The 27,687-nt window shown below is 53.5% G+C and overlaps 1 protein-coding gene across 18 annotated transcripts in view; it reads right to left on the reverse strand.

The window, feature by feature from the left end:
* Positions 1-223: 223 nt before the first annotated feature.
* NFASC (neurofascin) overlaps positions 224-27,687 on the reverse strand; it is a 97,614-nt gene continuing 70,150 nt past the window's right edge. For 8 of the 18 annotated variants that reach the window (XM_082461881.1, XM_082461893.1, XM_082461895.1 and 5 more), the window contains 6 exons: positions 24,064-24,294; positions 20,465-20,581; positions 19,132-19,284; positions 11,720-11,851; positions 9,377-9,446; positions 224-5,900 (listed from right to left, as the gene is read on the reverse strand). In XM_082461881.1, coding sequence (XP_082318007.1) covers positions 5,669-5,900; positions 9,377-9,446; positions 11,720-11,851; positions 19,132-19,284; positions 20,465-20,581; positions 24,064-24,294 — 935 coding nt within the window. In that variant the 3' untranslated portion in view covers positions 224-5,668. Of the gene's footprint in view, positions 5,901-9,376; positions 9,447-11,719; positions 11,852-19,131; positions 19,285-20,464; positions 20,582-24,063; positions 24,295-27,687 lie in introns of those variants that run through there. The other 10 variants (XM_082461884.1, XM_082461885.1, XM_082461883.1 and 7 more) reach the window with 5 other exon arrangements.

The raw sequence follows: 27,687 nt of genomic DNA on the forward strand, positions 1-27,687 counted from the left end.
TGGCTGAGCACATTCCTATACCACTTGTTCTACGTTGAAAACACTAACTGTGCCAATGAGTTTTCCAAGATAAGACCAACTTCAAGATGGGGGCTGGTATCGCAGAATTCTCTGTGTATGCTGTCTGTTGCCCATGAAAAACCCCATGATTCATTTCTGTCATTAATCCCTGGACATCCCTCTTCTACCCACTAAGGAAAATGAACAAATTACATGGCCAGAGTCCATTTTGAACAACTTTTATTATACGTTTAGTGTTCTCTATACAAAAGAAATCAGTTTTTTTTTTACAGTGATTCAAAAAAAATTCTGAATAATTTGGCCTTTTCATTGCTCATGCAGTCAGTTTATAAGTCCACATATTAGATGGTCCTCACGACCCAGAAGCCTTCCCTGCTGAAGGTCGAGCGTGACACCCTCAGATATGCATCTGTCACTGACAACGTTGGTTAATGCAAAACAACTCGCAAAAAGGAAAGAACACGATGTGAGAGGGGTTAAAACAAGGTGTGCCATGGTGAGTTAAATATTTAACCAATGAAAGAAAAGATCAGACCAATTTGTGGGTGTGTGGGTAGGTGGGAAGGGATGGAGACATTCAGAAAAGATTTCCCCACTGAAAGGAACAAACTGGAAAATGTGTGCGTTGAAGGGAGGTGAAGGGCCAGAGGTCCTCCAGGGCCCAGCATGGGTGGGGGTGGGACCAGGACAGAAGGCGGCCACGTCACAGGCAACTGATGCTCAGTGCAGGAGGATGTGAGGTTGGCAAAGAGCTGGGAGCTGGGCAGAGGGACAACACTGACTGAGGACGTCGAATTTGGGAATCAGAAAGGAGAGCAGGGCAGGGTCACCTGATCTGCATCCTTTTTGAAAAAGAAACAGAGAAGTGCACAAAATTCTGGATTTCTTCTCCCAGATTTTTGTATTTATTGCTTCACTGAAGTCTTTACACGTGCTGACCTCCAGCCCAGCAGATCCTGGGGGTGGAGCTTCCATGGGCCCTGCTGCCCCTCGGCACCCTGCGGCCGGGGGTGGAGGGGACAGCGCCCTCCACACCCGCTCTTCCGAGGGACACAGTATGCTGGGGGCCCGATGTGTTACGAAGCGAGAGACACCACCCTAGGGGATACTCTAGGCTTCATGGTGACAAACACCAATCAGCTCGTCACTCTCTTCTCCTGGCTTGGGTCTCCCCTTAACAGCATGGCTGGTTCACCACAGGCTGGCACAGACTGGCTGATCTGGGACTCAGAAAAATCCACTGATTTCATCTGCGGAGGTGTATGGGGATGTGGGAGAAGAGGAAAGAGACGTGGGAGACAGTGAACCAGAAGGCCAGATCTTAAGTAACACCGCTGTTCCCAAGGCGGCAGCTGCGGTGAGATGAAAGAACACTGAACAAGGAGTCCGAAGGCCTGAGCTCAAGCCCTACCTCACCTTGATTTACTAGCTGTGTGACCTCGGGCAAGTCCCTTTACCTCCCTGGATTTTAGCTTAGATGCGTACTTTCAATCAGATCAGCTCTGCGATCCCTCTGCATGCTGAAATCTGATCCTGTCTTAAGCTAGACAGCTTTGTACCTATTTCCCTTCCATCCTTATCATTACGAAACATCCATTTAATACTAATGTACTGCTAGAGGGACACTGGTTTTGGGTGTGGCTTGACACACTGGGTGGTGGGGTCTGGTGGCTTCCCTGGACAGCTGTCCTCCTTTCCCTCTGCTCCTTCTCAGGACCCGTTCTTAGTAGGGGAGGGAAGGAAAGGGCACTGCCCTGGCTTGGGCTGGGCAGGCTGGGGACAGCCACAAGGTTGGCTTGAACTCCCATGGGGTGGCCCCTGCCTGGTGTCAAGGAGGGGCTGCCCAGGAGTCGGGCTCTGACTGGGGCACTGAGTGTCCTCCTGACATTTCAAGCTCTTTGTTTCATTCGTTTGACTCCTCTGGTTTTCTATTTTAATCAGGGATCTCCCTATATGCTACTCTTAAGCCACCATGTAAAGATCAACCAGGATCCACAGGGTGATTTCTTTCCAGTGGACCTAGCTGGGTGGAACGATTTACAACACGGGCTTGTGTGTGTGTGGCAGGGGCTGCTGCAGTGGTGACCGAGGTATCGCGGGCGGGCGGGGAGTGGGCTCTGTGCCCCCCCACCGAGAAGTGATTCCTGACACCAGCTCCACCAGCTGAGAGCCCAGGAAGCCTCCCCTTTTCAGCGTGTTAGTGGAGCAGCCTTGCAAAGACTGAGGCAAGTGTGTGTGTGAAATCCCCACGGCTCTCGTCACACGGGCTGTTTGGGATGCTCTGTGACTTGGCTCTGATACTGCAAAGAGCCCCAGGAGCCTTAAAAAGTTGCTGCCTGTGCTGTTCCTGGGGAAAATTCGCTCTCCTTCGGATCAGACTCTGTCTCTCTTGGTTTGGCCTCCAAGAATTGCCCAAGTGGGGCCCAGCTTGGGCAGCCTCCTTCCCCTGCCCTGAGTTGTGCACGGCACCCCACACAGCCCTTTACATTTCATCTCCAGCGGGCCTGGCTATGGACTCATCCTCTTCAAGACAAGGTCGTAATCTGGATTGTTCCCCCGAATGTGCCGCCCTGCAAAGGGGCCTAGGTCTGCCGTGAGTGTGCCGGTGCAGCTGCCGGCTGTGTGCAGGGAGGCAGTCCAGCAGCTGGAAAAGCCACAGACATCTGTGGGTCTGTTCCCACCCCTTTTCCAGGGCTAACTGCGTGCACGGAAACCATGAAAGCACTGTCTGGGCCCAGGCTGCGGTCCCCTTGCAGGGTGAGCAGTGCTGGCACCGGCAGCCTCTCGGACCTTGGGACCCGCCAGGAAGGGGGTAGACCAAATGCCTCCGACCCCTCAGGGCAAAGGCAACGGACGAGGGAAGTGGCTAGTTTTCAGCTGAAACTCAACCATCTCCCCAAAAGCAAGGTAAGGAAAGAAGGGTCCCATTCACCACGACCCAGGCAAGGTGAGAGGCAGCTGTCCCCCGGCCCTGCAGTGGTGCCCTCCCCAGACACTGGCCTCCCTGCTCCTTTAGCTGGGCCCGTGCCCCTCTGTGGGGACAGGTTTTCAAAGGAGGGACTGACTAGAGGAGACAGAGGCACCAAAATACAGACAAGTTCAGCAACTTGCCCCAAGGGGCAGAGAAGAGAGGCTCAGGAAGCAGGACTGCCCCTGTCTTGCCCAGCCTTCAGGACCAAGTTCCCCCTCCAAAGCTCTTCCCTTTGAGCCTGGAGCCACTGGCGGTTAAGCACTGAGTACCCCCAACCAATGCCACTCTGTCCCAAGACTCAGTTCCACGGCTGTCAGCCCTTCCCCCATCATCAGTTGTGTGGAGGACCTTCCTGAGGCAGGGGGACGGGTGTGACATCTTACGGCCCATCCTGCCTAAAGAGCTTACTTCCGGTGCAATGAGTTTACTAGTGCGGACCGTGCAATATGGAATGAGGGCCCGAGAGACGGACTGCTCTGCTCAGATCCAGAGTGTTTTCTGGAAAGGCCGGTCCTTTAATCCAGCTCGCAGGCACACTTCCCTGACATTCCCTAGGCTACAGGAATGCCCAGCAGTATCCAGGCAGGTGGAGGAGGAAAGCCAGGGGAGGGGACCCCTGAGCTGGCTCCCTAGCCCCCTGCTATTCACCCTGTCCCCTATCATCACGAGAGAGCTGCCCCCCCAGGCTTCCGGGCAGCACACCTGGCTACGGCTTGGACCAAAGGACAGTTACTCGCTCAGGTTCAGACAACATAACTGGCTCAGCTCTGGGATACATTTTCTCACCTGCAGACAGAGTAGGTGTGCCTATGGGCTTGACCTTCAACTGACTGACTATTAAGTGATGCAAGCATTGCTAATACCTTTGTGGCTTAAACATGTGGCAAACGATGCTTTAATAACGTCTCTGAAGGACACAGCCCTGCTCCTGCCCAGGTCGCCTTGCAAGAAGCTGGAGGCTCCAATCAGAGGCTGTGTCTGTGGCAGGTGGTCCACTACTGGGGGTCACCTTCATCCTCCTGAAACCGACTTTAGCTGCAGCAACAGCTGAAGGGTTACTCTTAGGCTCTAGGTCTCTCTCTTTCTCTCTCTGAGGCTAGGTACCTTTGGTTTCAAAATGGAATAGGTGGGGAGCATGAAGGCAGTGCCTTGGGTCTCAGAGAACTGCAGGTCTGCGAGTGTCTCCAACTGGGGCAATGGGCTGCAGGGCACATTTTGAGTGGCTGCTTCTGGTTCTGCTGTGACGCTTGCATAGGCCGCCCCATTCTCCTTGAGACAGATGTCACTGGAGGCTTCAAGGCTTGCAGGGAGGGGCTGGGAACCTGGGAACTGCCGGGACAGGTCAGAGCTGCATAAGGCATACGAAGAGCACTCCCAGGCCAGGCTTTACAGCACTGTTAGTGCCGCGTTCCTGCGGGGGGGCGGGGGGGGGCGGTGTCTCCTGATAGGTAAATACCCTAAGGAAAGGACACACCGGCTCAGTCTTGGGGGCAGCAGGGCCCCATCCACACGCCACAAAACACCAGTTTCAACATCATACAGAACTGAGGAGCTGCTATCTGCTAGAGACGAAAGGGGGAGCAGTGCTTTCCACCCCCAAGCACACCAGCACAGCCTTCACGTCGCAGGGGTCCATCTCCTGGAGGGCAGCAGCGCAGACCCTGACCAGGTGGGAGGCACCCTCTACTCTGGATGCAGTGGGTGTGGTCCTCTCCCACATCCTTTCACTGATGGGGAGGAATGAAGTCCAAACCTAGCCCTTTCCTTCTCTCTCGAGGTGGGCACAGCTCCCTAGGGACAGATGCCTGGTTCTCCTCTGCTTGAGGTACACAGTCACTGGAGCTGAAGTCCTTCCCACTCCTGTTCCTTAAACTCCTTCAGTCAGTGCAGCTTTTGTCTCAGACACTCCAGAGGAAGGGCCAGGGTAAGAGTGAGGGGCAAGAGGTAAGCCCACCTCCCAACTGAACCAGAGCAAGGCAAGGAGGCCTGCTGACCCTCTCCCTGCCAAAAATACTGTCATTTTCCAGAAAGGAGCCAAGCCCAGCTCAGCAACTGACAAGGCTGAGGTGGATGGGTTGGGGGCCAGGGGAGGCATCTGGCGAAAAGGCATCCTTCGGAAATACGTTGGCCCAGCCGCGGTTTGAATACTATAGCTTTTCTATATGTTCGTTTACGGATCAATCCTTTTTTTGCCTATCTTTGCAGTTTCCTGGGGGAGAATCCACCTATTCTTTCTTTTTCTCCAGGGACATTTCTTCAAAAGGAAAAGAAAATGGAGATGTTGGGTCTGCAGGAGAAGACCCACAAAGCAAAAATAAAGACAATGAGTAAGTACCGTAACCAACAGAAACTGGTGAGTGTGTGTGTTGAGGTCAAGGGCAGGCAGTGTGGGTAGAGGCTGGGGGTGGCTGTGAGGCTGAGCAAGGGACCTGGGCTCCCTCCAGCTGAGCTTAGCCATGGCTCCAGTTCGCCCACCAGTGGCACCCCAGGGGGGGGGTCATCGGGAGGGGGCTTGCGGTTGGCTGGGTGGTCACTGGTCCTCACAGCTTGGCAGACTCCCATGTTGTACCCTTGTCCCTGAAGGTGGTGGCGGCTTTGTGGTAGGTCTGCAGCGGCTCGTCTCCCCCTCTCCCCTCCTTCTACTTGCAAAGTAGTGGCTGTGCCTGGGGGGCTCTGTTAGGCCAGAGAATAGATGGCGTTGACAGGAGATGTGGCCTCTGAGCTTTCGTTGCCCTCTGTCTCTTCCTTGTCCTTTTTGACTGTGTACTGGCCGATGAAGGAGCCGTCCTCATTGAACTGTCCCTCGCCGCCCTCGCCATAGTCCACCAGGCTGTCATCACTCTCCTGCTGCTTGATGGTGCCATCCAGGGACGTCTGGCTGCCCTGCAGGGGCTTGTTGTCCTCGTCACTGGATGGAGAGAGGACAGAGAGTCAGGGCTGGCCCACCCAGCGCAGCCCAAACCCAGGCTGGGCGGAAGAAGGCCTCCAGCCTATCGCCAGGCATGCGTACCACACAGCTCAGAGAGGACGGGACCTCAGGGATGACCCAGACCAGCCCTCACTCCCCTCCCTGTCCGGCCAGTTCTGCAGAAGGGAAGCTGAGGCCTAGAGAGGATGGCATCGTCTCCCAGGCGAGGGGCAAGCTGGTGCAGAGCTGGGAGGGACCCACACTCCTGGACGCCGGGTCTGGGGTCCTCTCCGGGAAGCTGGGTCGCTCTCCGGGGTGGAAGCAGGCAGAGGACGCCACCCCATGGTGAGGCAGAGCCAGCCGCTTGTAGACCAGGGGGACAGGAAGGGTCAAAGAAGGGTAGTCGAGGACTTGGAGTTCTGGTCCCATGTGTGTCACTGTGTGGTTCTGTGGCCTTGGGAAAGCCCTTCCTTCTCACTGGGCCTTAGTCCCTCCATCAAGAGGGTTCAACTAGCTTTGACTCTCTGTGATCTGTGACTCTCTCTGGAAAGACTCTGCCCTTGACAAAAAGCAAGGGTCTGGGCCTTAAAGGGACAAACCTCTCCCTGCCTTTCCCCTTCTCTGTCTTGGTGGTGTTCCTCTCAGGTCTGGTTTATCCACAAACAGATGCTGTTGCTTGCTTCGGGGGCTAGCAAGTGATGGAGGGAGGAGGGAGGGGCATGCAAATGAGATAGGAGGGGCCAGCAACTTGAGACAAAACCAGCAAGGCTCAGAGGATCCAGCTCAGCCCCCCTCTGAGGCCCCAGGTCCTGCCCTTAAGCTCCTCTCATGCAAGGAGAGCTGGTAGTTAAAGTGGCATCTACCCACTGGGGTGCCTGCTGTGCCCCCAGGAAGTGAGATACCCCGAGTGGGCCAGCATCTGCTCAGGCACCACATCCCTTCCCCTGGCTCTTTTAGGCTCAGAGGCGGGGACCAGGTGCTGCTGGCTGCACTTCAGAGAAGAGACAAGGTCCCGGGCAGGGGGCAGCCGGACCAGCAGTGGGCATCTGGGTCCCGGCAGGCAGGACCACAGCGGTGCCAGGCAGTCTGAGCAGACACCCCCCACCCCCACTCCCCTGCCCCAGGCCACACTTAGCCCTTCCTGGGCTTGTGGCAAACCACCGGCTGAGTTGCCATTAGAGTGGGCAGTGAGGTCTCACTTCTAACTGCAGTGCTGGTCAAAGACAGCTGTCGGGGGAGGGCCGCGAGCCAGAGGAGCTAGGCATCAGGAGATGGAAGGCTATTAGCCCACTGCCCCCATGAGCTGAGTGAATGCGGCCCCGTTACCCTGCTTAACTGTGTTCTCTGACGGCAGAGCTGTGGGAGAGGCAGCTGAGTGAGGGAAGTGGGTGTCTGGGGTTATGTTGTATTTGTTCAGGGGGTGGAATTCACATTTTGAGAACCAGCAGATTCTAATGACCAGGCTCCTTGCCCCGCTTGCCAGTCTTTTTCACAGGCACCCTCTCCCCAGGGCCCTCCACTCCCCCTGCAGGGGAGTGACGATTGTGTCTATGTGGTTCTCGGGAATTCCAGGCCCCCAAGCTAAATGCAATCACTGAACAGGGTGGCCCAGTGGGGGTGGGAGGGGTCCTTAGTGTGTCAGGTTCTCGTGGGGAAAGAGGATCTAGGTCTGGAAAGAACAGATCTCTCCTAAGGGAAGCCTGAAAGGAACCCAGTGACTGTGGCCCCCTGGTCCAGCCACCTGTTAGCCTACCTTCCAGGAGACCTTCGAGGACCAGGTGGCCAGACAAGGGAGAGAGAAGCAGAGAGAGACACACCAGAGAGGTGCTTGGGCAGCGAGGTCCCAGACGAGCAGGGTGAGCCAGCCCCCCAGCCTGTCCCGCCCAGAAACTTGGCTTTTCCTCTAATGTTTTAATTTCTCCCCTTTCCCAGTTTCGGACTCTTGGACTCATCCAAGTGGGGGCTCTAGGATGGATGCCGCAGGCCTCCCCAGAGCCAAAGCCAAAGGGTGTGTATGTGCATGCGCGCATGTGTGTACATGCGTGTGTGTGGTGTGGAAGCCCGTGCGTGCGTGCACCAGTACATGTGTATCCAGCCTCAGTGTCGGTGGGTCAGGGGGTTGGGGTGGTGAGGAGGCAGGTGTTTTCGCCCAACAGCTTTGGTGTCTGGTGGAGGAGAGGTACCTGAGGAAGTGGCTTCTCATAGCGCAGGTTACCTGGCCCTGTATTTGAGGAGGTCCTCACCCTTCCTCACGCTGCACTGAGGGCCTGGGGAGAGAAGGCCCAGGGCCTTTGGAACTGACGGCCAGAGGATAGCTCCTGGCCCATGGGGAAGCTGGGCCCTACCAAGGGTGCTGAGGACAGCCTGGGGAGGGGTCTCTCGTGCTTGTTCTTTGGGAGGCTACTGGGGATGCATGAATTGGATGGATAGACAGGGTCTATAAGCCGCCAGACAGGCTCCTGTGTGGGCAGTGGCTCTGCCGCCCATTGATCTGATCCTGTTTGAGAGGCTGCTGATGGGCAAAGTGGCGGAGGCCCAAGATAGGATAAGGAGAGGTCAGAGGAGGATGGGGTGACCTGGCCCCAGAGAGTGACTTGGTGGGGGTGGGGAAGGAGGGCTCCAATCAGAACATTTCCTCCCTTTGCACTTGGCCTGGGAACGAAACCTCCATGACTCATCCTGCACCATTCCTTTACTCAAAGCATACTTGCCAATAAAATGGACAGATTACAACTTTTGTTAAGCCAGATACAAAGGCCCGTCCAGATCTGAGAGGGAGCATGGGCATAAGACAGTGGCAGTAGCTGGACGCTGGTAGCTGGACGTTGGGCCCCTGGGCTCTCCAGTTCTGCACTAGCTCACTGAGTGGAGAGTACAGGAATCTTCCAGGTCACTTCCCAGCCTGGGCCTTGGTCTTCTCATCTGGGACGCAGGCACTGGACCAAATGCCTCTCCAAGGCCTATTCCAAGCTGCAGCCCAGAGAAGTCATTCTAGTTCCTGAGGAAAAGGCCTAGAACAACCCCCCACGCCCCCTTCATCCCTCACCTAGTTGAGTTTTAAAGACAATACAACTTCCCCAGGTCATCATCTTCAGAGTTAAGGTGGGGTGTAGTCAGAGAGGAAGCTGAGAGCAGAGCTCATTTCACAGCAAGGGGGGCCTGGGTGCGCTTTCAGAACGAAAAGGTGGAAACACACATACAAAGAATGCGATAAATCTGAGTTGTGCAGTTGAATGAATGAAATGCTGTTCATCGAATGAGTGTAAGTGTGTTGGGCAGTGCTCCCCGTCCCCGGGGGGATGGGGGGTGCTGTCGCAGAGGCAGAGGTGACAGCCTGATGGGAGAGGACATCCGTGCAGGAGCGTCTCAGCCCAGCTGAGCAGCTCTGAGGGAAGGGGGCTGCCTCGGGGGTCGGTGAGGAGAACCCACCTGACAGGGGATGCTCTGTGTGAACAGGAGTCAAGGAGATCGCGCACCTGTAATCAAAGGAGCCATCCTCTTCTTTGGGGTCTTCAGGGCCAAGGGGAACATCCTTCTTTTCTCGCACTTGGTCAGTAAGGGAAGCAAACACACAGACGTGATGACTGAGCGCGCTCCTGCTCTGTGGGGCCCCGAAGTACAGCCAAAGGAGCCGCCCCTGGGTTCCGTGACTCTCCCTCTTAACAAGGCCCCATCCATGCCCCCCTTGTTCTTGCCTCCCACAGTTGACTGGGTGCCAAATGAATTCTGCTTCCTCCTCCCTGTCACTGGGGCTTTTCTTACATCTCCACTGACAACTGAAATCTCCCCCCACCCGGCTCCCCACCACCGCTCCACAATGTCTTCTCCAAACACCAAATGGGTGTGATCCTTGGCACCTTTCTTTTTTTCTTTCTTTTTTGGCTGCGGCATGTGGCATACTAGATCTTAGTTCCCTGACCAGGGATCGAACCCATGCCCCCTGCAGTGGAAGCGCCGAGTCCTAACCACTGGACCACCAGGGAATTCCTTGGCACCTTTCTTAATCTGGCTCCGTGTTATAATTATTTGTGCACATTTATTTTGCCTGTAACAGAATGCTAGTTCTTTTCTCGAGGGTGGGACTGTGTGTTTCTTCAAAGCTCCTAAGAGAGTGCCCTGGGCAGACAGGACACGCCACACCCACCTCTGGAATGGAAGGTACTCTCTTCACCGTGACCTCACTTGTTTGTGCGACTCCCTCTTCCCACACCTCCTCTGTGATGCGTCAGCGTCCCTCCCAGGCCCTGTCTTGTGCTGTGATCCTCCTACTATGCCAGCTGCACTGTCCTTGAGGGAGAGGTCACCTCTCCTTCTAGTATCCTTAGCACCCAGCACAGAGCCTGGCACACAGCAGACACTGAGGTGAGTGACTTCGTTTCTTTCTGAGGTACGAGGCAGGATAATCATCCCTATTTTAGGGGAGGGAAGCTGAGGCCTTGAAGATGTCACGTAACTAATTAGCAACTAAACAAAGTTTAAGGTGGAGACTGGAGCCCTGGTCTCAAGGCTCCTGGTTCACTCATCTTCCTAATGGATGGCGGGCTTCCCTTGGAGCTGGAGGAAAGGAGATTAGCTGTAAGAAGAACTTTCTGGAACAGGCAGAGGAAGGCTCAGAGTTTATCTGATCAGTTCTCAGGTGCATCAGTTCCACCTGGAACAGAGGGTAAGCTCAGAAAGGCTGCCCCTCTCCTAACTCTGCCTTTCTCCCTTACAGAAGAAAACCAGTCCCAACACAGCACAACAAAGTGAAAGAAAACATCATTCACCAATAAAGAAGTATAATTTCCTGCCCTCCCTGACTTGAAGGAGAGGCATAACTCTTTAGACTCCTAGGGTCTGAGGGCACACGGGCCAGGGGAAGAAAATAAAACAGAATCTCCTCTCTCTTTGCGTTGAGTTTTAGGGGACCGTGGAGGAGGATGTGTTCACAGAGATGCGGAGAAGCCGGCACTTGGGGAGCATGGGGTGTGTCTGGCGATGGCTTTGGGGGCAGGGAGCAATTTCATTGTGCAATCCAGCCGGATTTTCACTCTCAGGGTCATCCATTATCCTGTCTCCTGTCACCCTACCCACTCCATCACAGACAGATGGCTTTCTCATCCCTGTTTGAAAAACAGTCAATATTTCCAGAAACAAAAAAGCCAGAGGTCCTTGTCCTTGACCTTGGTTTGTCTGGGCCGGAGGAGCTTCAGGCCACAGAAGAGAAATACTACTCTGGGACTCAAGAAAAGCTCAAAGCCCTTTAAGGACTGGGGGTCCCTCTCAGTGAAACCCACCCCTCAGCCTCTGCCTGCTCCTCATGTAGGAGCATCTGACCCTCTGTTGGTGTATCTGTGATTTCAACCCAGCCATGCTGAGAGCCCAGTTCTGCGGCCTCTCTCATGCATGTGCTTCTTCCATCCAGACCTCTCTTCACTCCGGTCTCTCTCTTACGGTTACAGAAAATGCATCTCTCCTTCCCACTTCACTGGGACATAGGATCCTAATGAGATTCAGGCTGAAAAAAGCCAATTACTGAGCAGATGGGTGGTGAGTCAAGGGGAGGGAAGGTCATTCTTAACGGGAGCCAGGGTTCTTTCCATCTCCTCTCTGGCTGCCTGGACTGCTCCATCCCCCCACCTCAGGCGAACTTAATTAACTCAAGTGCTTTCTGGCAACTCTAAGATGCACAGAACAGGCAAGAGGACCGTACGTCCGAGCTTGGCAAGGACCGTGCTCACTGAGAGGATGGAGCCGCCTGGACCTGGCAGGGGACCTGGTGACTCACAGGAAAGTCTGCGGGCCCTGTCCCCCAAGCCCACTCCCCTGACACATCTTACCTGGGTACTTGCCGCCTCGACTCCTCTTGATGAAACAGACGATGAGCAGGATCAGCACGAGGAGGGCGACTGCGCACATGAGCCCAATGAACCAGCCCTGGGTGGCGATGTCCGCCTGGTTGTTGGTGTAGGCTGGCGGGGGAGGGCCAGAAGCACACACGCGGTGAATGATTCACGTGGGAGGAGGGGAGGAGGGGGCGGGGAGGGAAGAACTTCAGTTATTTCCTGTCCAGGTTCCTCCTGCAGCCCAACGGTACCACCCAGCAGCTCTCCGGCCCAAACTACCCTACCCTACTACAGGGACAAAGAGAAAATAATTCAAAAGTCAAGGTCAAAAGGTCAGAAAAGAGGCACAGGAAAGGGGTCCAGGGAGCAGAATAAGCAGCAGAAGGCTGAACAGGCCCTTTAGGAGGGGAAGTTTCCTGAGGATGAGGCACGGCACTCTTGCAAACGCGATGGCTGGGCACAGCCTGGTGGGGAATGAGGGAAGGCCAGGGATTCACTATGATTTCCCACGAATGAGCCAGGGGTGAGCCGGCACGCTACCCGTCAGGGAACAAGGTCAGCGGTCACATGGCGAAACCCCTGGAAGAACGCCTTCGCAGGCCTGCACAGGCACAGAGCAGCGGCCTGTCCCACTAGTACGGCCCTGAAGCCAATCGGGCTTCCCGGAAGTGGGTCGCAGGTTGGGTACAGTTCCAGGATGCCCTGTGCTTCCTCGTGTCTCCCCAACTGCACTGTGGGCTCCCTGACAGCAAAGACAGTCCCTGTGTGGGTAGCCCAGATGGGCCGGTGGCGAGGTTAGGGCCAGGGCTATGCCTTCAGCACACCCCATGCTGCCGCTTCCAGACCACTTCCATACGTGGAGGCCCCTGTGACAGTGGGCCCCTCGCTGTCCCTGCCTGGACATGTGGAGACCTGTCTCAAAGTGGGCAGACACCTTCATGACGCGAGGGGCAGATGGGCGGGCCTGGAGACCAGAAGCAGATCTGATGGTGTCCTGGAGGACCAACGGCTAAGGTTAGAGATCAGAAGGGGTGGGGTGGGTAGGAGTCACCTGCCCTCCTCCTTTCTATGGACTGGAGAACAAAAGAAGCAGCCTTCCATGGAAACCACGACGCGGAGCACAGGAAGGATCACGGGGGCAGAACAGACCCTGGGTAACCCTGGGGCCAGCAGAGCGAGCGGAGTGGACTCTGGGAGAGCCAGGCAACAGCAGGAGTGCTGAGAGCCACGCAGCCAGAGCTGAAGCTCGGGGCCTCCTCGGGGAGAAGCACAGGCAGAGGATGGACCCTGGGCCCGTGCTGTACTCTAGGATCTGCAGCACACACCATTTTGTGGGGCACGTATCTGGGTGCAGTCTACCCTTTGCTCTTCTTGGACAGAGAAACTGTCTTTATAGCGTTCTCAGCATCTAGCCAAGGGCATTGCGCCAAGATGGGTCTCCATAAACAATGAAGACTGATGAACAAGACCTTCCACGCTCTCTGTGCTCTGGCTGCCCAGGCAGCCCGGGCTGGAAAGCAGCTGAGTCCCATGGGAACATGGCCTACCCTGATCCAGGTACGCTGTGGGGCAAGTCCCATCCCTGCTTCCACTCCTGCTTCCAAAGGCCATTTCCTGCACAGGGTCAGAGAGGTCTTCCTAAACCCCATGCAGGATCAGATCACTTCCTCGCTTCAGCCTCCAATGCTTCTCATTACTGTTAGGAAAAACCGTCCATTCCTTATCCTGATCTGCTGGGCTCCATCAGCCCCATCTCCCACCACCCTGGACACTCCAGCCACACTGGCCACTCCCACTCCTGCCTCAGGGCCTTTGCATCTGCTGCTCTTTTTTTCAGATGGCTGCCTCAGCAAAGGTCATCTCTTCAGAAAGGCCTCCCTGGAACTTCCCAGCTAAGGCAAAAGCCCTCTTCCCCACCCAGCCACTATCTGAGGGCTCCAATTTATCCTCTTCATAGCACTTATAACCATTTGCTACCTTACTACTACTAACAGTTTACACCTATAAGCACTTCCTATGGGCTGGCATGACTCCAAGTGCTTTCCCATGATTATCTAATTTAATCCTCACAACAACCCCATAAGGTGGATTTTTACTATTACCCCTATTTCACAGGTGGGGAAACTGAGGCACTGAGGTTAGTGATTTGCTTAGGGGCCCAGAGCTGGTAAGTGGTAGAGCTGAGCTGTGACCCCTGGCCGTCACAGCTTGAGTCTGTGCTCTTCACTACTCCACTCTCATCTCTCCACCCAGAAAGCTCACTCCTTGAAGGAGGGACCGTCAGGGCTACTGTCGTCCCCCCAGTGCTGGGACACAGCCTGGAACATAGAGGCACTTGATTCACATCTGCTTCCTGACTTCCTTCCCTTTGCTCAGTCCACTCATCCTCTTGGCCTGATGGGGTCTCTGCTTCCCTCAAACTCCACGCTGCCCTCCCTTCTGCATCACCCATTCCAGCACGTGACTCAATCGCCAGCTGTGGGTCCCCTTGGCAATTACTGCATCTTTTTGTGCTTGCCCTGAGCTTTGCTGGAGGAAGATGAAGACCCAGGCCCCTCACAGATTCATTAAGTCATACTTCAACTGGACCTTCGCTGCAGCCTGGCCACCCTTCCACTCCTTTCTCACTGCCCCTCCCAACTGCTCCCCCTCCCCCTCTCGCTGCCCCCATGTGACCCTCTTTCTGAGTCAGTGTGTCGGTGTCGAGCTCACCTGCTCCACTCTGGAGACCACTGAAACCTCACAGCCTCCATGACTGTCCCTTCCTTCTGTGTCCAGTAGGGCTCTCCTCTTTCCCCTCTGAAGGGACCCAATGCCTCGCCTCCTTGGTGGCTCAATCCTGCAAGGATCTCTGAAAACTCTAGCATTTTCAATTTCTTCCTCTGTGCTGTCTCCTCCCTTCTGCTGTTAAACACATTGAAGCTCCTTGTATCTTAAAACAAAAAACCCTTGAGGAACCTGGCAGACTTTTTGGCTCTAGTGCATGCACTGTCCTCTTATAGGTAAACTCTTTAATCTTCCATCATCTCCAGTTCCTGCCAACTCCTTTCTCCGCCCCCAAGACGCTAACCTCGAGACCCTCTGTACTCAGTGCTCATCCACCATCACTGAGGGCATCTTTCCCAGACTTACCTCGACACCCTTGACTCTTACTCTCACCTGCCCTCCAGTCCTGCCTTTCCAACTGGTGATCCTTTTTTCATCTCTCATTGTCCTTCCAGCCGGTTCCACACTGAGGGCTTGCTCCTGACATTTCCTTGGATGGTCCCTCTGCCCCCTTCTTGCCCCCCTGCTTCTGCCAGTGGCTTCACGACTCATCTCTAAGGGCTATCGTTTTACTCCTTCCAAAATGTCTCTCATATTCATGTCACTGCCCCATTCTAAAGGAGTCCCCTCACCCCAGTGTCCACCAGATCCCAAGGATACAATGACACATCATGTTATCATGTTCCCAGAACACTTCCATCATGCCAGGTGCTCTGGTCTTCCCCTCCCTGCACCCTTCCCATCCTGCCCCAGAGAGCCTGGATTGCCACCCTTCTTGCACTCCACCTTTCCACATTCTACCCACTCCTTCCTGAATCTCCCATTCCTCCAGCTCACACCAATCAATGAACTCCCACTTCACCCCTATTTACTCTGCACAATGTAACATTTAATTGCTCTGTTTCCTGGGTTCTGATGTCCAATGATACTATTAAGGCTTGAGAAAAGGGGATTCCTTGGGCCCCCTCGTACTTAGCATGATGCTGGTCACCTAACAAGCAGTCACTGACTACTTACTGATTAATGACCAATTTAATCCTAATATACTATGGTTAACCTGGGGTATCTCTTTCATTTTCTCCTGATACCAGCTGGAGGGTCACATGGATATTGGTTTGACCACGTGCCACCTGGGCACTGGGATGAAGGAGTCACTTCAACTTGTGTTTGGATGGTGGTCACCACCTTTTGCAGAGAAGTTGGTCTGAATGTCTGCAGTGACCTGTTTGCTCCACCATCTTGCTGATAGCTGTCTCCCACGAGACTCCTTTCTCTTGGGAGAGAAAGTCACAATTCCAGGGAAAGTGGCCATATGGGCAATTTAGAAATTAAATGTAGCTTTCTATTCCTGACAGCACCATGTAAAGTTCAAATGTTACCTTCAGTCCTCACTGAAAAGATCAACGAAATTTCTGTGAAGTTTGGACACAGAAGGCTGTTCAAAACCAAGTAAATTTTATAACTATGTTTGGTGATAGATGTTAACTAAACCTATAGTGATAATCATTTTGCAGTATATACACAGATCAAATCATTTTGTTGTACGCCTAAAACTAATCAGTGTCAATGATACACAAAAACAAACAAAGAAACCAAAAACCCAGTGGGATCTGGGGTAAGGTGGGCTCAACCAGACCCCATCAAAATGACTTAGTTTCTCAAGAATCAAAAGAAATTTAGGACATGATCTCACTCACAATGTGACCCCACACACAGACTCTGAGAGGAATAAGGCGTTTTTGCAAGGCTTCAGGGCAGTTACATTTGTCTGCTAACACCACTCTTAATCGATCCGTTCAACATGTTTCCAGATTCCTAATGGACATAGTAATAGCAACATTCCAAGACCAGGGTATATTTACACTCACCACCTTTGCTGTAGCTAACGGAAGCAGAACAGCACCTGTTCACTGGGTACACACAGGTCCTAATAACTCTTACTCTGGTCTAGAGGCCATATTTTGTGTGCCTTCCACACCACACCCCACAATCCTGCTCAGAAATGGGCAATTCACCTGCAAGGCAAACAGTTCCCATAACTCCTAACTCTAATCAGGAGGAAATTGGTTTGGCCATTGGAGAGAGGCCAGTCACTCAAAGTCAGCAAAAAAATTATATTTCAGAAATAGGGCAGATGAACAAGTATGACAGGGATGGGCTTTCTTCAAATGCAGTTTAGCTTGGCTGCTCTCACTTAAGCGTCACTTTACACCTTTCCATCTTCACCTCGCTCCATCCTGGGTTTCTCCCAAACACAGCAGAAAGAGGCCAAATACAAGTAGGTCCCCTAATGTCCCTCCTCCCGGAGTCCCTGAGGTCTAAGGCAGTTTGCTGTCTTTCTCGCTGGCCCCCGTCAGCCCCCCATCCCACCCGCCCCAGGATGTAAGAGCTGGCAGGCCTCTTGGAGTCCAGGGTTATGTGTTTGTGGTCCCTCGGGTCTCTTTGGCTTCAAAAGCTTCAAGAAGGTGATTAACTTCCCGTGTGGGATCTTTCTGGTGAGAGTCAGGGAGCTTGTTAGCATTCCTTATGGTTTTCTTCCATTTCCTGCCTGAACCACTGTAGCATGTTTGAGTCTATAGACTACAGTGATGGCCTGTGGTTGCCTAAATGACTAGTGGTTGGGCCCAGAGATGATCATAAACTTACTTTGATGAGACACAGGGACCTGGGAGATTGTGTGAACTTGACTCTGGAGTCCAGCCACTCCTTTGTGTGTTTTCAAAGGATCTGAACACACACTCACAGACACACATGAACTTCAGAAAGTGGAAATCTTTTCCTTCTCTATGTGGTTTGCACATAGTCATTTCCAGCCAGCCAGTGAGGTAAGTGAGCAGTGTGTACTCAGGGCGAGGGTCATACCTGCCCTCTCCAGCTTGCACTGGGAGGAACTGGGAAGACATGCAAGTGCTGAAGGCCTCAATCACTCTGAAAGCAAGTTATGGGATCAGTTTCTCCATAGCAACCACAGGAAAAGAGAAATGAACATCTGAGTCAATATTCAGAAGTGTATTATCAATCATTAGTATTATTTTTCTGTATTGCATGTTTCATATCTCAAAGCAGATTGGGACATACCCCAGGGCAGGGGCTGGTCCTTTTTGCTCTGGCTCTTTCTCCCCAACCCTCACCCACAGTCCCAGGGCTCAGCTCTGGGAGAAGCCAAAGTCTGAAAGCAGGCTGAGCTGGCTTTTGCTGCAATCCCTAGGATGGAACGCTATCCTCAAATCTCATCTTCGCTTTCTGCCTCTGTGCTGGACTCAAGTTTGTAATGAGCAAAATCAAACGCACGCACTGGTGAGAAACGGCTTGGGACCCCGACTGGGTCAGACAGAGTCCGGCCACCTGCTCTGCTTGGTCAACTGTCCAGTCCCCTGGCCTGGCTCCCAGGATGACCTGGCTGCTCACGGACGTCCTGCCTGAGTTGGCCTGGTTAGCCTCAAGCGGGCAGCCGGACTCTCAGACTCGCCGAGTCTTGATGGCATGGGCATGCACAGGACAGGCAGAGACACACAGAGGAGGCCGGGACGCCCAGACCAGGAGGCACCAGGCTAGAAGGGGTGGAGTGAGGCCCTTATACACATGGGCAGTGACTCTCAAGATGCAAGCTACTGAGATCAGCCTCGTCAAGCCAGGCACAGGGAGAGTAAAACATACTTAAGTCCACATTCAGAAGTTCATGTAAACCATTGTGTGTTTTTTCCTTTATCCTGTGTCTAGTAACCTGCATCTGATTAGGACGTGCCTTGAGGCAGGGACTGGTGCTTTCCTCTCTCAGTCTCTTTCCCCACTCATCCTTACCCCAGGGCTTAGCAAACTGGCCACTTGGCTAGCTTGCCTGGCTGATTTTAAAGAGACACACAGACAAACAAGCAAGTGTCCTCACGGTCTCCAGACTGCCAGCCACCATGACCAACAGAGAGATTTCTGAACCTTGTATCCTTTACTGAGCCCCAGTTGGTATAAGTGAAGAAGCTTCTCTATCCACAGCCCTGATAGATCCAGAGCTCTTTTAGGATTAGAAAGCTTCTTCCCCTCCCCAGTACGACCAAAGGTCAACTACTTTTAAGCCACGACAAACTTGGGGCAAAATTAAACCAAAACAACTTGTGTAACACACTTTCGAATTTTTAAACAACAGATGACAGTGGCAAGGCAGTGACATACATGCTGATCCTTGGTTTGGTTCCTGGGAGGATTTTTGGGTCAAGACCCTTGGGTGGCCTATCCCCTAACCCCACGTGCGAGAAGGAAGCCCCTGTGCCTCCGAGACACACTGCCCCCTGACCCACATACAGGGACCACGTCTGCATATACACCAAGACCTTGTGGTTCAAGCACAGTGGAGGCCAGGTGGTCTCCCCTGCCCTCATTCTACAACACCTCCGTTTACCTCTGACATTCCACTCATCCCCACAGGGTCAGAAGCATGGTTTCCTATCTACTGGCATGCACTTTTGGCTCGTTTTATCTTCCTGGGAGCTGCAGACTGACATATAAGAAGAGCCGAGCCACGTCATGCAAGGTGAGGAATGGGAGGATGAGTCTTCTTTCCGAGGAGAAGAGACAAGCAGGAAGCCGACAATGAGAACAACATGCCCCATGCTTGTAGGGGACGGCCAGGCCAGATCCCCTCTCACCTGTACTGGTCATAAAGGTGATGACGGTACTGCTGATGCCCTCGTTGTCCCGGGAATAAACTCGCAACGTGTATGTCATCCCGGGATAGAGGTCTGTCAGCTGTATGGGCTGGGCCTGGGCCTTAACAGGGACAGTTTTTTTCGTATGGTTGCCTGGGGAACAGAAACCTCAGTCAGCCTAAGGCTGGGCACGAGGAGCTGGAGAGGCAGTGCTTAGGCTCCTGGGCACCTGTCAAAGGTAGAAGCATGGAGGGTGGGGGAAGGGGCCAGGCTGTCTTGCAGACCTGGAGGTCACCGGGCAGCTCCACCAGCTTTCTCACATGCTGACTCTCCTACACAATGGCCCTGCAGCCTAGGACACTGTTCCCTCTCCTAAAGTTTTCTGTCCTCACCCCAGTCTTAAGCACTTAGCACATCAAGACCTGCTTCCTTAAGCTCTCAGGGTGTCAGCCAGCGCTCCGTTATCCTGGAGAGGGTCAGAGAGCCAGTCAGCATCCCTCACGGTAACCGGAGGCCAGACGGCCTCTGCTTCTCAGCTCTCACTCCTGGTTTCCCCTCTCATTTCTCGCTGCGTGGTGAACTCACACATCAGGAGAAGCGAGTGCCTGGGTGTCTGAAAAAGTACGGACCAAACTAGGAATTCTGGGTTCTGTGGATGTGAATCTCTCTCCAACCGCAGACAACTAAGAGTTGGCTTTGTTCTCCCTCAAAGAGCTTCGGGTGGATTTCCAGCACAAGCCAAATAGGCCGGCACGGTGGGTCTGAGCCCTCAGGAACAGGGGCCTTCACTCAGAGAAGGCAGACAGCCTGACCACACTGTACAGCCTCACAAATCTGGACGCTTGCTCCCAAGATCCAGTAAAGAATGAACAGCTCAGCTCGAGTCACCAGCTGAGACGAGGGACCCTGGACGGTGTCTCTGACCTGTGAGCAGCTAGTGAACCTCTGTGAGCAAAGCACAGCTGAACCCCAAGTCTGGACTGGCCCAGCCTGTCTAGGGGAGACTGCTGAGAATCTGGATCCTGAATTAAGGAGATCCAAGCAAAGGTGAGATCTGGCTCATCTGGGGGCCACCAGAACCCTCATCCTGGGCAGGAAATGGACGAAGGGCCCCTCACCCAGGCCGCCCCCACCACAAGGCACCCCTGGACCTTCACTAATGGCCGCAGAAACCCCTTCCTCCTCCTCGAGTCTGCTCTTCCTACCGCGCTGCTGCCTGAGCACATGGTGACTTCGTTAAGCCACAATGAAGCGGCTGGAAGGCCTCCCTGAGCCTGAGGGAGCGCATGGGATCTCTTTAATGGCATCTCCGCCACCCGCAAAGAATGCTTACTGTCGATGTACTCAACCACAAAGTCAGTTCCGGGCCCGAAATTGTGCTTCCAGGTGATGTTGGCCCATTTACTGTTGGGGAGCACTGTGACGTTCCAGATGGACTGCTCATCGGGGGCTGGTGGGGGGGTTAGAAGAGGAGTTAGTGGTGAGGAGGGAGGTAGCACCGGAGACGCACACACACACACACACACACACACACGGGCAGCTAGGAAAGGGGAGAGTAGGAAGTGGCTGTGTACAGGGCCCGACGGAGCTCCAAGCTGCAGCCTTGGTAGCCAGGCTATGCACGAGCAAGTACAGTCAGGAGGACCCGTGATGTGAGGGAGAGCCGGAACCTATGTGTCCACGTAGGTGGGAGTAGGAATGAAAGAGTGGGTTTGATCCAAGCCATTGGAGGCTCTAACCTGGGTTTATTCCCTGTTTAGGTCCCTTGTCGTGGATTTGAACAGTGCAGCGAAAGGGGCCGGTGAAAAGCCCCATTAGCTAGGATGCAGATGGGGCGGGAGAGGTGTGCCAGCCTCTTTCCCCTCAACTAGAGACATTCTACAGGAAGGAGAGAGGGTATCTTGAAAAGCCACTCGAGAGTCATGATGAGATTTGCAGAAAGGACAGGACCAAACAGGGGAAAGCCTTAATGGCATCCTGAAACTGGAGGTGGAGAATGGCAACCTACACGGGTGACTCTGGTCTGAGGAACCCCTGGGGTCATTCTTGGTCAACAAGATGCTGAATTACTGAACAATGGCCTCAGATTCTCTAAGGGGACTTGGGGCCTAAAACCCCAGGTCCCCAAGCAGAGACAGTACGAATCCTTCCTCTCCCTTTCATGGGCTAGAGGGGACCAGAGAAGATAACTCCTTCCTGACACCCAACGTTCAGTGGTCCAGATACCAGAAGAATCCTGCTCTGTTGTCTTCTCAGCACTGTATCTTTGAGGCCTGATCTCTATGTAACACAGAAGACATTAATTATCTAGTTCCTATGAGCTGGGAGCTACTTTATCAAAGCCATCACCCTGTCTGAAACCACAGCCTGTGGACAGGAGAATGGCACTAATCTTCAAACGTAATCATTTTTCAGGCATCCCAGCGGTCTGATTACCCCATTTCCCAGCAAAGATTTAATAGTGGAATAGTAGCATGAAGCCTTATATTTCAAAGACTTTACAAGTGTGGCTCCTCTATATTTTATTAGCATGCAAGGGGGCACTCTCACCGACTCACTTGTCAAAAATAAATGAATAGAGTACATTTGTGATGCATTTATTCATTATCTATTTGACATGTGACTGAGTCTGCAGGGCTGGGGAAGTGATAAAAGATCTCCTGGTCTCCCCTTCAAAGAAACACCTTCTCTACTACAACCTTGTCAGTTGTCAGTTGCCCCAGGTGAATATGATTCATTTTAGAAAGAGATTCCATTGATGGCACCAGGCATTCTCCGTGGGGAAGGCAGAAGGCAGCCTTCTTTACTGATCTGCCAAAGGTTTCCACTGTACTGGCTGCTTTAACTCAGCCCAAATCCCAGCTCCTTAGAATCTCATGGCTCTTTCTAGTGGGAATGAATTATGATCAGTTATGATTTGGGGACTTGAGATTTTTCCTCCTCAGCCCTGGGCCCTGGAAATAGCCAAAGGATTTGGGTTTAGACAGTCTGACCACCAATACAACCCTGGCCCAAATCTGACTGTCTTAAAGGTAATGGAGATTGGGGCACTATTAGATAAGGTCAAGCAATGGGAAACCAAAATGATTTAGAGGTGGGAGCTGGAAGAAGGCACTGCCATCTAGAGAGACCAAGATGACGATCACTAAAGAAGAGAAAAGCTCAAAGAAAGGCGCCAAGAAGGAAAGCTATCAATTACTATAAAAACAAGAGGAAGAAGTGATGGGAAGCATGGATTATCCTGTCAGCTCCTGGGATGTGAAACTTAAGGAGTATCCCTTGAAATCTGAAAAAGACAACTTAAGGACAGAGAAAAAGTCCCATTTCACCACCCAAAAAAGTAAACTTAGGAAACATTTTGTCCTAAGTTGTAAGACACGATAAAGATGAACTTTCATTTTGAAAATCCTGGACAACAGAGCCACTCTGCTGCGTTGAGGGAGATGAGGATGTTGAGGGGAGCCCCCGAGCTGTAAGGATAAGGTCAGAGTGTGGCCAGGCCCCCACAGCATCTCAGGCTCAGTTAGCAGTTGGGATGTGGGAGTCCATAGGCTAGTCCTCCGTGGCAGCAAGGCCAATCCTTCCAGAAGGAGCAAGACCCACTCCTGTCTTCATTCTTGGTACATCTCTTCTGTGAACTCGGAGCTTTAAAGTGGGGCACGGAGGCCCATCTGAATGCAAAAGAAGCCTCACTGTGGACCCAAAGAACACCCAACACCAAACTGCCAGTGGCAGCTTCTCATAGCCTAGCAGGTTTCTCTCAGCCAACTTTTCCCTACAGAGCATGCTGTTTAAATTCTCGTTATTGCAGCTTTAAAGCAAATCAGTGTTTTCAAGGTCTGAGGAGCATAATGTCAGCTACGTATCACGTGTCTCCCCTTATGGCTCACACAACTCCATGTAATTGGATTAAAGAAGATACTCACACATGCATTAAGCCTCTATCCTCATTCAAGTGCTGAGAGAAGAGGGGTGGGATGGGTGACAGTGAGGCCTCGGAAGGCGAAGGGACTTGCCCAGGAAACAGAGGGCGCCTACAATTCTACAGCTGCTGCAGGAGGGTTCTGGGTGCTTCCTGCCAGCCCTGCCGGCTACATCGTGCTGACTTTACAGCTGGCCTGTGGGCTCCACAAGCTAGAGGCCCTCCCCTCCGTGGTAATAAGAGTGTTTGATGTCAGTTCTTAGAAGTACTGCTGGATTCCCGAAGGGGTCTCCTCATGCTGGAAGAACAGCGCTTCCTGGCCTGGCTGCGTGATGCAGGAACAGCACATTCTCTGGGCTCAGCAGGCCAGCCCTGGGATCAATTCTTACCACGGGCCCCTAGAAAGGCTGCGGTTTTCCCTCCGTGTGTATATCTGGGGGCGTGGGGAGAGCCACAGAGGACTCTCTGGCATTACAGGACTCCTGGGTAATACCATTGCCTGGAAGCTCTGACTAGAAAAGTCTATAAGTGCGCCTTTCGGGGAGAGGTGCAAGGGAGGTGCAGGGTTCTGGGGACAGAGCTGCCTGGCATGGCTGGCCACTCCCCACTCCTTGCCCTCTGCTGCAAGGCTGGGGCATCATGGCGGAGACAGGAAGCCTTCCCAGGCTGGTTGGCCAGTGTCAGGCCCTTTCCTTCCCCACTCTCCCCCTTCTGGAGTGCTCAGCCCTAAGCTGATCCCTCAGCATGTGGTTGGAGGCAGCCCTACAGTCTGGGGCCTGGGGGCCCTCTGTTAAAGAACGGGGATCCGAGGTTAGGACAGGGGCTCTGAGCAGTGGAGGCCACCACAGGGGCAGGTGCTCTGTGCCTCTAGGCCACCAGACTGAGAATCCAGCCTCCTGTGCTTTCAAAGCGGAAACAAAGGGAGGTGTTGACCAGCACCATCTCAGACCCCCCTCCTATCTGGGGAAGCCTGTGGGTGGAGGGACGGGGGCACGGATGATGGGCAGTACCGGATTCCTGAATCTTAGTCCTGGTGGTGGTGGGAGGACTCTCCGTGGTGGTGGTGGCGGCGGCAGTGGTTGCAGTAGTTGTGGCGACGGTGGTGGTGGCGATGGTGGAGGGTGCGACAGTTGGGATGGTGGGGACTGTTGTGGCTTCGGTGGTGGCAGCAGTGGCAGTGGCATCAGTACTGCCCACCGTGCCCGTCACACCCACCGTGGTCGGGGGCGACGTGGGAGGAGCTAAGGGGGAAATGTAAAACAGCCAAGTCTGGTCGGTGTGGCCGTCCCCAGCCTGGACACACGGCCCCACGTGCAAGGCAGGCAGCCCGCAGAAGAGATGGAGCTTAGTGACCAGAAGCCTCCCCGAGCAGGATGGACTGGGTCAGACAGGTCGCCGTGAAAGAGAACAGGACCATGGCAAGGGAAGAGAATGAAGCCTGTGTGTTTCATTTTCTTCTCATGGTCTGTGTGGCTCAAAGCACCAGCATGCACACAGCCAAGGGCGGTGATGAAGACAGGACGCATACCAAATCACTCAGACCCCAGGGATGACATGGAGTCCCAGGTCAAGCACCACCCAGCACAGGCCAAGCAGCATCGCTTGGGTCCAGGCCTGGAGCCCCGGCCTTGGAGGTGGGCAGGTTGCAGGGCCCTGTCCTGCAGGAGCACCGGGAAGCCTGCCATTCCCAACCATTCACTCCAAAATTACCCCCTCTCCTGCCTGCTTGAGTTCTACCACCACCCAAACCCAGTGACAGAGGGAGAACAATCCCCACTCTGTGGGCAAGACTTGCACCTTGGTTCATCTTTCCTGCCTCCACTGCCACCACCTCCCCAGGTTCTCAGCTCTTGTTCATTCCCTGGCCTCTCCTCCCTTCTTCTCTGCCCAGCGACGGTCCTTCCTGCAGATTACCTCAATCCATCCTGACTTGTAGTAACTGCCTTTCTCTCTAGGACATCTGGGGTCTGGGCACCCGAAGCCCTTTCCCTTTGATTAGAATGTGGGAGAAGGGCACTGATGGACTCACAGTGTGGCCTGCGCTCAGTAGCACCATCTTCCCAGCGCACAGTAGATGTAGAAATCCCATGACACGAGTGAGGCACAGGCTGGGCTGCTCTTTTGCATAAATCTTCAGAGAAGTTCAAATCTGCACTACCTCTTACTTCTCATCTCCCATCCAAAGCTACCCTTTGTTGTTGGTCAGCCCTAAGGGGCTAAGTCTACCGTGACAACATTTCCATAGACCGTCTTTCCTTCTACAGAAGGGTTGTGGACACAAACAAAGGGCTGGCCTATTACTCTTTAGTTCCAGTATTGCTAAAGCTGAGGGTATGAGAATGATGGGCAAATCAGAGAGAGACAGAGCTGCCTCTCCTCCCTGCCCTCTATCTCCTGTGATCTGACCACAGTCTACTTTCTAGTGTCACTGCTGATGGGCAGAAGGCAGTGATGTTAAGACCTAAGTAGGTAACTCTAACTTTCAAGGAAGAGTGATATCCTACCTCATCTCAAATCTGCAGAAGATCAGGAAAGTACTATCCCCACTCTCCAGAAGGGAGCCAGGGCAGGGAGGGAACCAGAGAGAAAATTGCCAGAAAGCCTTTCTCAAGAAAGAATCAAGAGATCCTAAGTCCTCTCAACAAGAGCCTGACCAACAAAAGCTCTTTCATTCCCCCGGGACTCCAATATTACAAGTCCCCATAGAGAAGGAGGGACTGTTCCCGGGATCCCAGTCACTTCCCTATTTGTAAGATCAGAGGCATGATTGGGCCTGAGGGTGCTGACCACAGAAGTCACACTGGACAGCTGACTATGCCCCATGCATTCCAGAGATTCCTGGACAAGGTCAAGGCAGACAGCGCTATATTCCCCAAACCCCAGTCAACTCGCAGACATCAGGAGGGGCGGGGGGGAACGTGCGGTGGGAAAAACTCTCCCTCTCACAGTCAGTATTCAAGGATGTATTTCAGTCCAAGGTGGCCCCAGGCCTGGAATGCAAGCTCAGTGCTATAAGAGCTCAGCCTGAGGAAATTCGCCTATCCCACCCACCAAGACAGACAGACAGACACACACACACACACACACACACACACACACACACACACACACACACACACACACACACACACACACGGGCCTGAGAGATCCACAAGGCAAAGGTGAGCTCCCTCTCAGGCCTGATGCCTGGCAGCTCCCGTGGCCACGGAACACACATGGGCTTTTCCTGCTGTTCTGAGCTGCTGGAAGGAACCCTGAGAAGCTATTTTGTCCATCTGGATAGGACTGCTCTGCTTTGGCTCCTTATCAATAGTGTATTTTCTAATAATTTCTGGCAAGTGCAATGTTCACAAGGTTCCCCTTTGCTATGACTATTTAAAAGGCGTCATCAAAAAACTGAAAATCCCTTTAAAGTTAAATCATCCCACTCTGTGCGGTGCAGAGACGCGGGCTTCCCTTCCTATGCGCGCAGTGGTGCTGCATTTCCCAGCCCCCGGAAGCTATTCGTACTCTCACGTGGGCCCTGGTCCTCATACAAGCAGGTACGTAAGCTCATGCTCACACAGGGCCTACAGCCAGGCCCACACGATTCTCTGGGCGCTCCAGCAAGCAGCCCTAGAAACGGAGATGCTGAGAGAGGCCAGGCTAGAGCGAGTTTCTTCCTGGGTCCTGCTGGGCAGAGACAAGAATGAGCAATGACTGAGGATGCTTCCACACTCTCCTCCCCTCCCTCTGCCAAGAGTGACAGGAGGAAGGGTTTTTCTTTGATGATGGCTACCTAGATGCTTTTCCTTCAGCTCAGCAGCAACAATCAGGTATTAGTGAGAGGGGACCAGAAGGGAGTGGGAGGAAAGGAGGCACTTCCCAGACGTCCTCCCAGAGGGTCCCCAGCACTGGAGGCACAGTGGAGAAGGCACCTTGGCTGGCTGAGGTCACAGCTGGTAAATCAGCATCCTCTCTGGCCTACTCATTAGCTGTGTCTATTGTCCCAGGGTTTGACAGGGCCAGAGAGACTGGGAGGGCAGAGGCAAGAAGGCAAGGCTCTGAGGGAAGGGACAGAAGAGTCAGGTGAGTGAGTTGTTAGTGAGTTGTTATAGGTGGGAGGGGAGGGCAGGTTTTCCACGGGAAACTGTCCAGCGCTCAGGTCTAAGGGGATTCAGATGATTTCAACCCCTGGGGCGGGGTGGGGGTAGCAGATAAATGGGGAATAAGGCCCAGAAGCGGGGCTTATAGTCAGAGTGGCCCACAGGCTGGACAGACTCGTTGCTGGGCTAGGGTGTCATCTTCAGCCACAGCAGGAACTATGGGCTGGAGAACCACCCTGGTCACTGCCCAGTGGAGACCACCAGCCTGGCAACCGAGAGTAATGGGGAGCCACAGTGGGCCTGGAGCTGGAAGCACAGGAAGGCAGCCCAGCTATGGCCAAGGGTTCTCCACCAGAGTTTTGGGCGACACCACGCAGGAGATGGAGAAAATTAAGACAACATGTCTCTTATTCACTTTTCGTTGCCCAGAACCTGCCATGGAGCTGCCCACCAAACACTGGCAGATCTGAGCCGAGTCAAAGACAAGGACAGCAGTTTCCAGACATTCCAAGGTGGAGGGCTCAGTCCAAAAATGTCCACTTGGTGCAT

Source organism: Balaenoptera physalus (assembly GCF_965194825.1).
Source record: "Balaenoptera physalus genome assembly, chromosome: 1".
NCBI classification, from domain to species: Eukaryota; Metazoa; Chordata; class Mammalia; order Artiodactyla; family Balaenopteridae; genus Balaenoptera; species Balaenoptera physalus.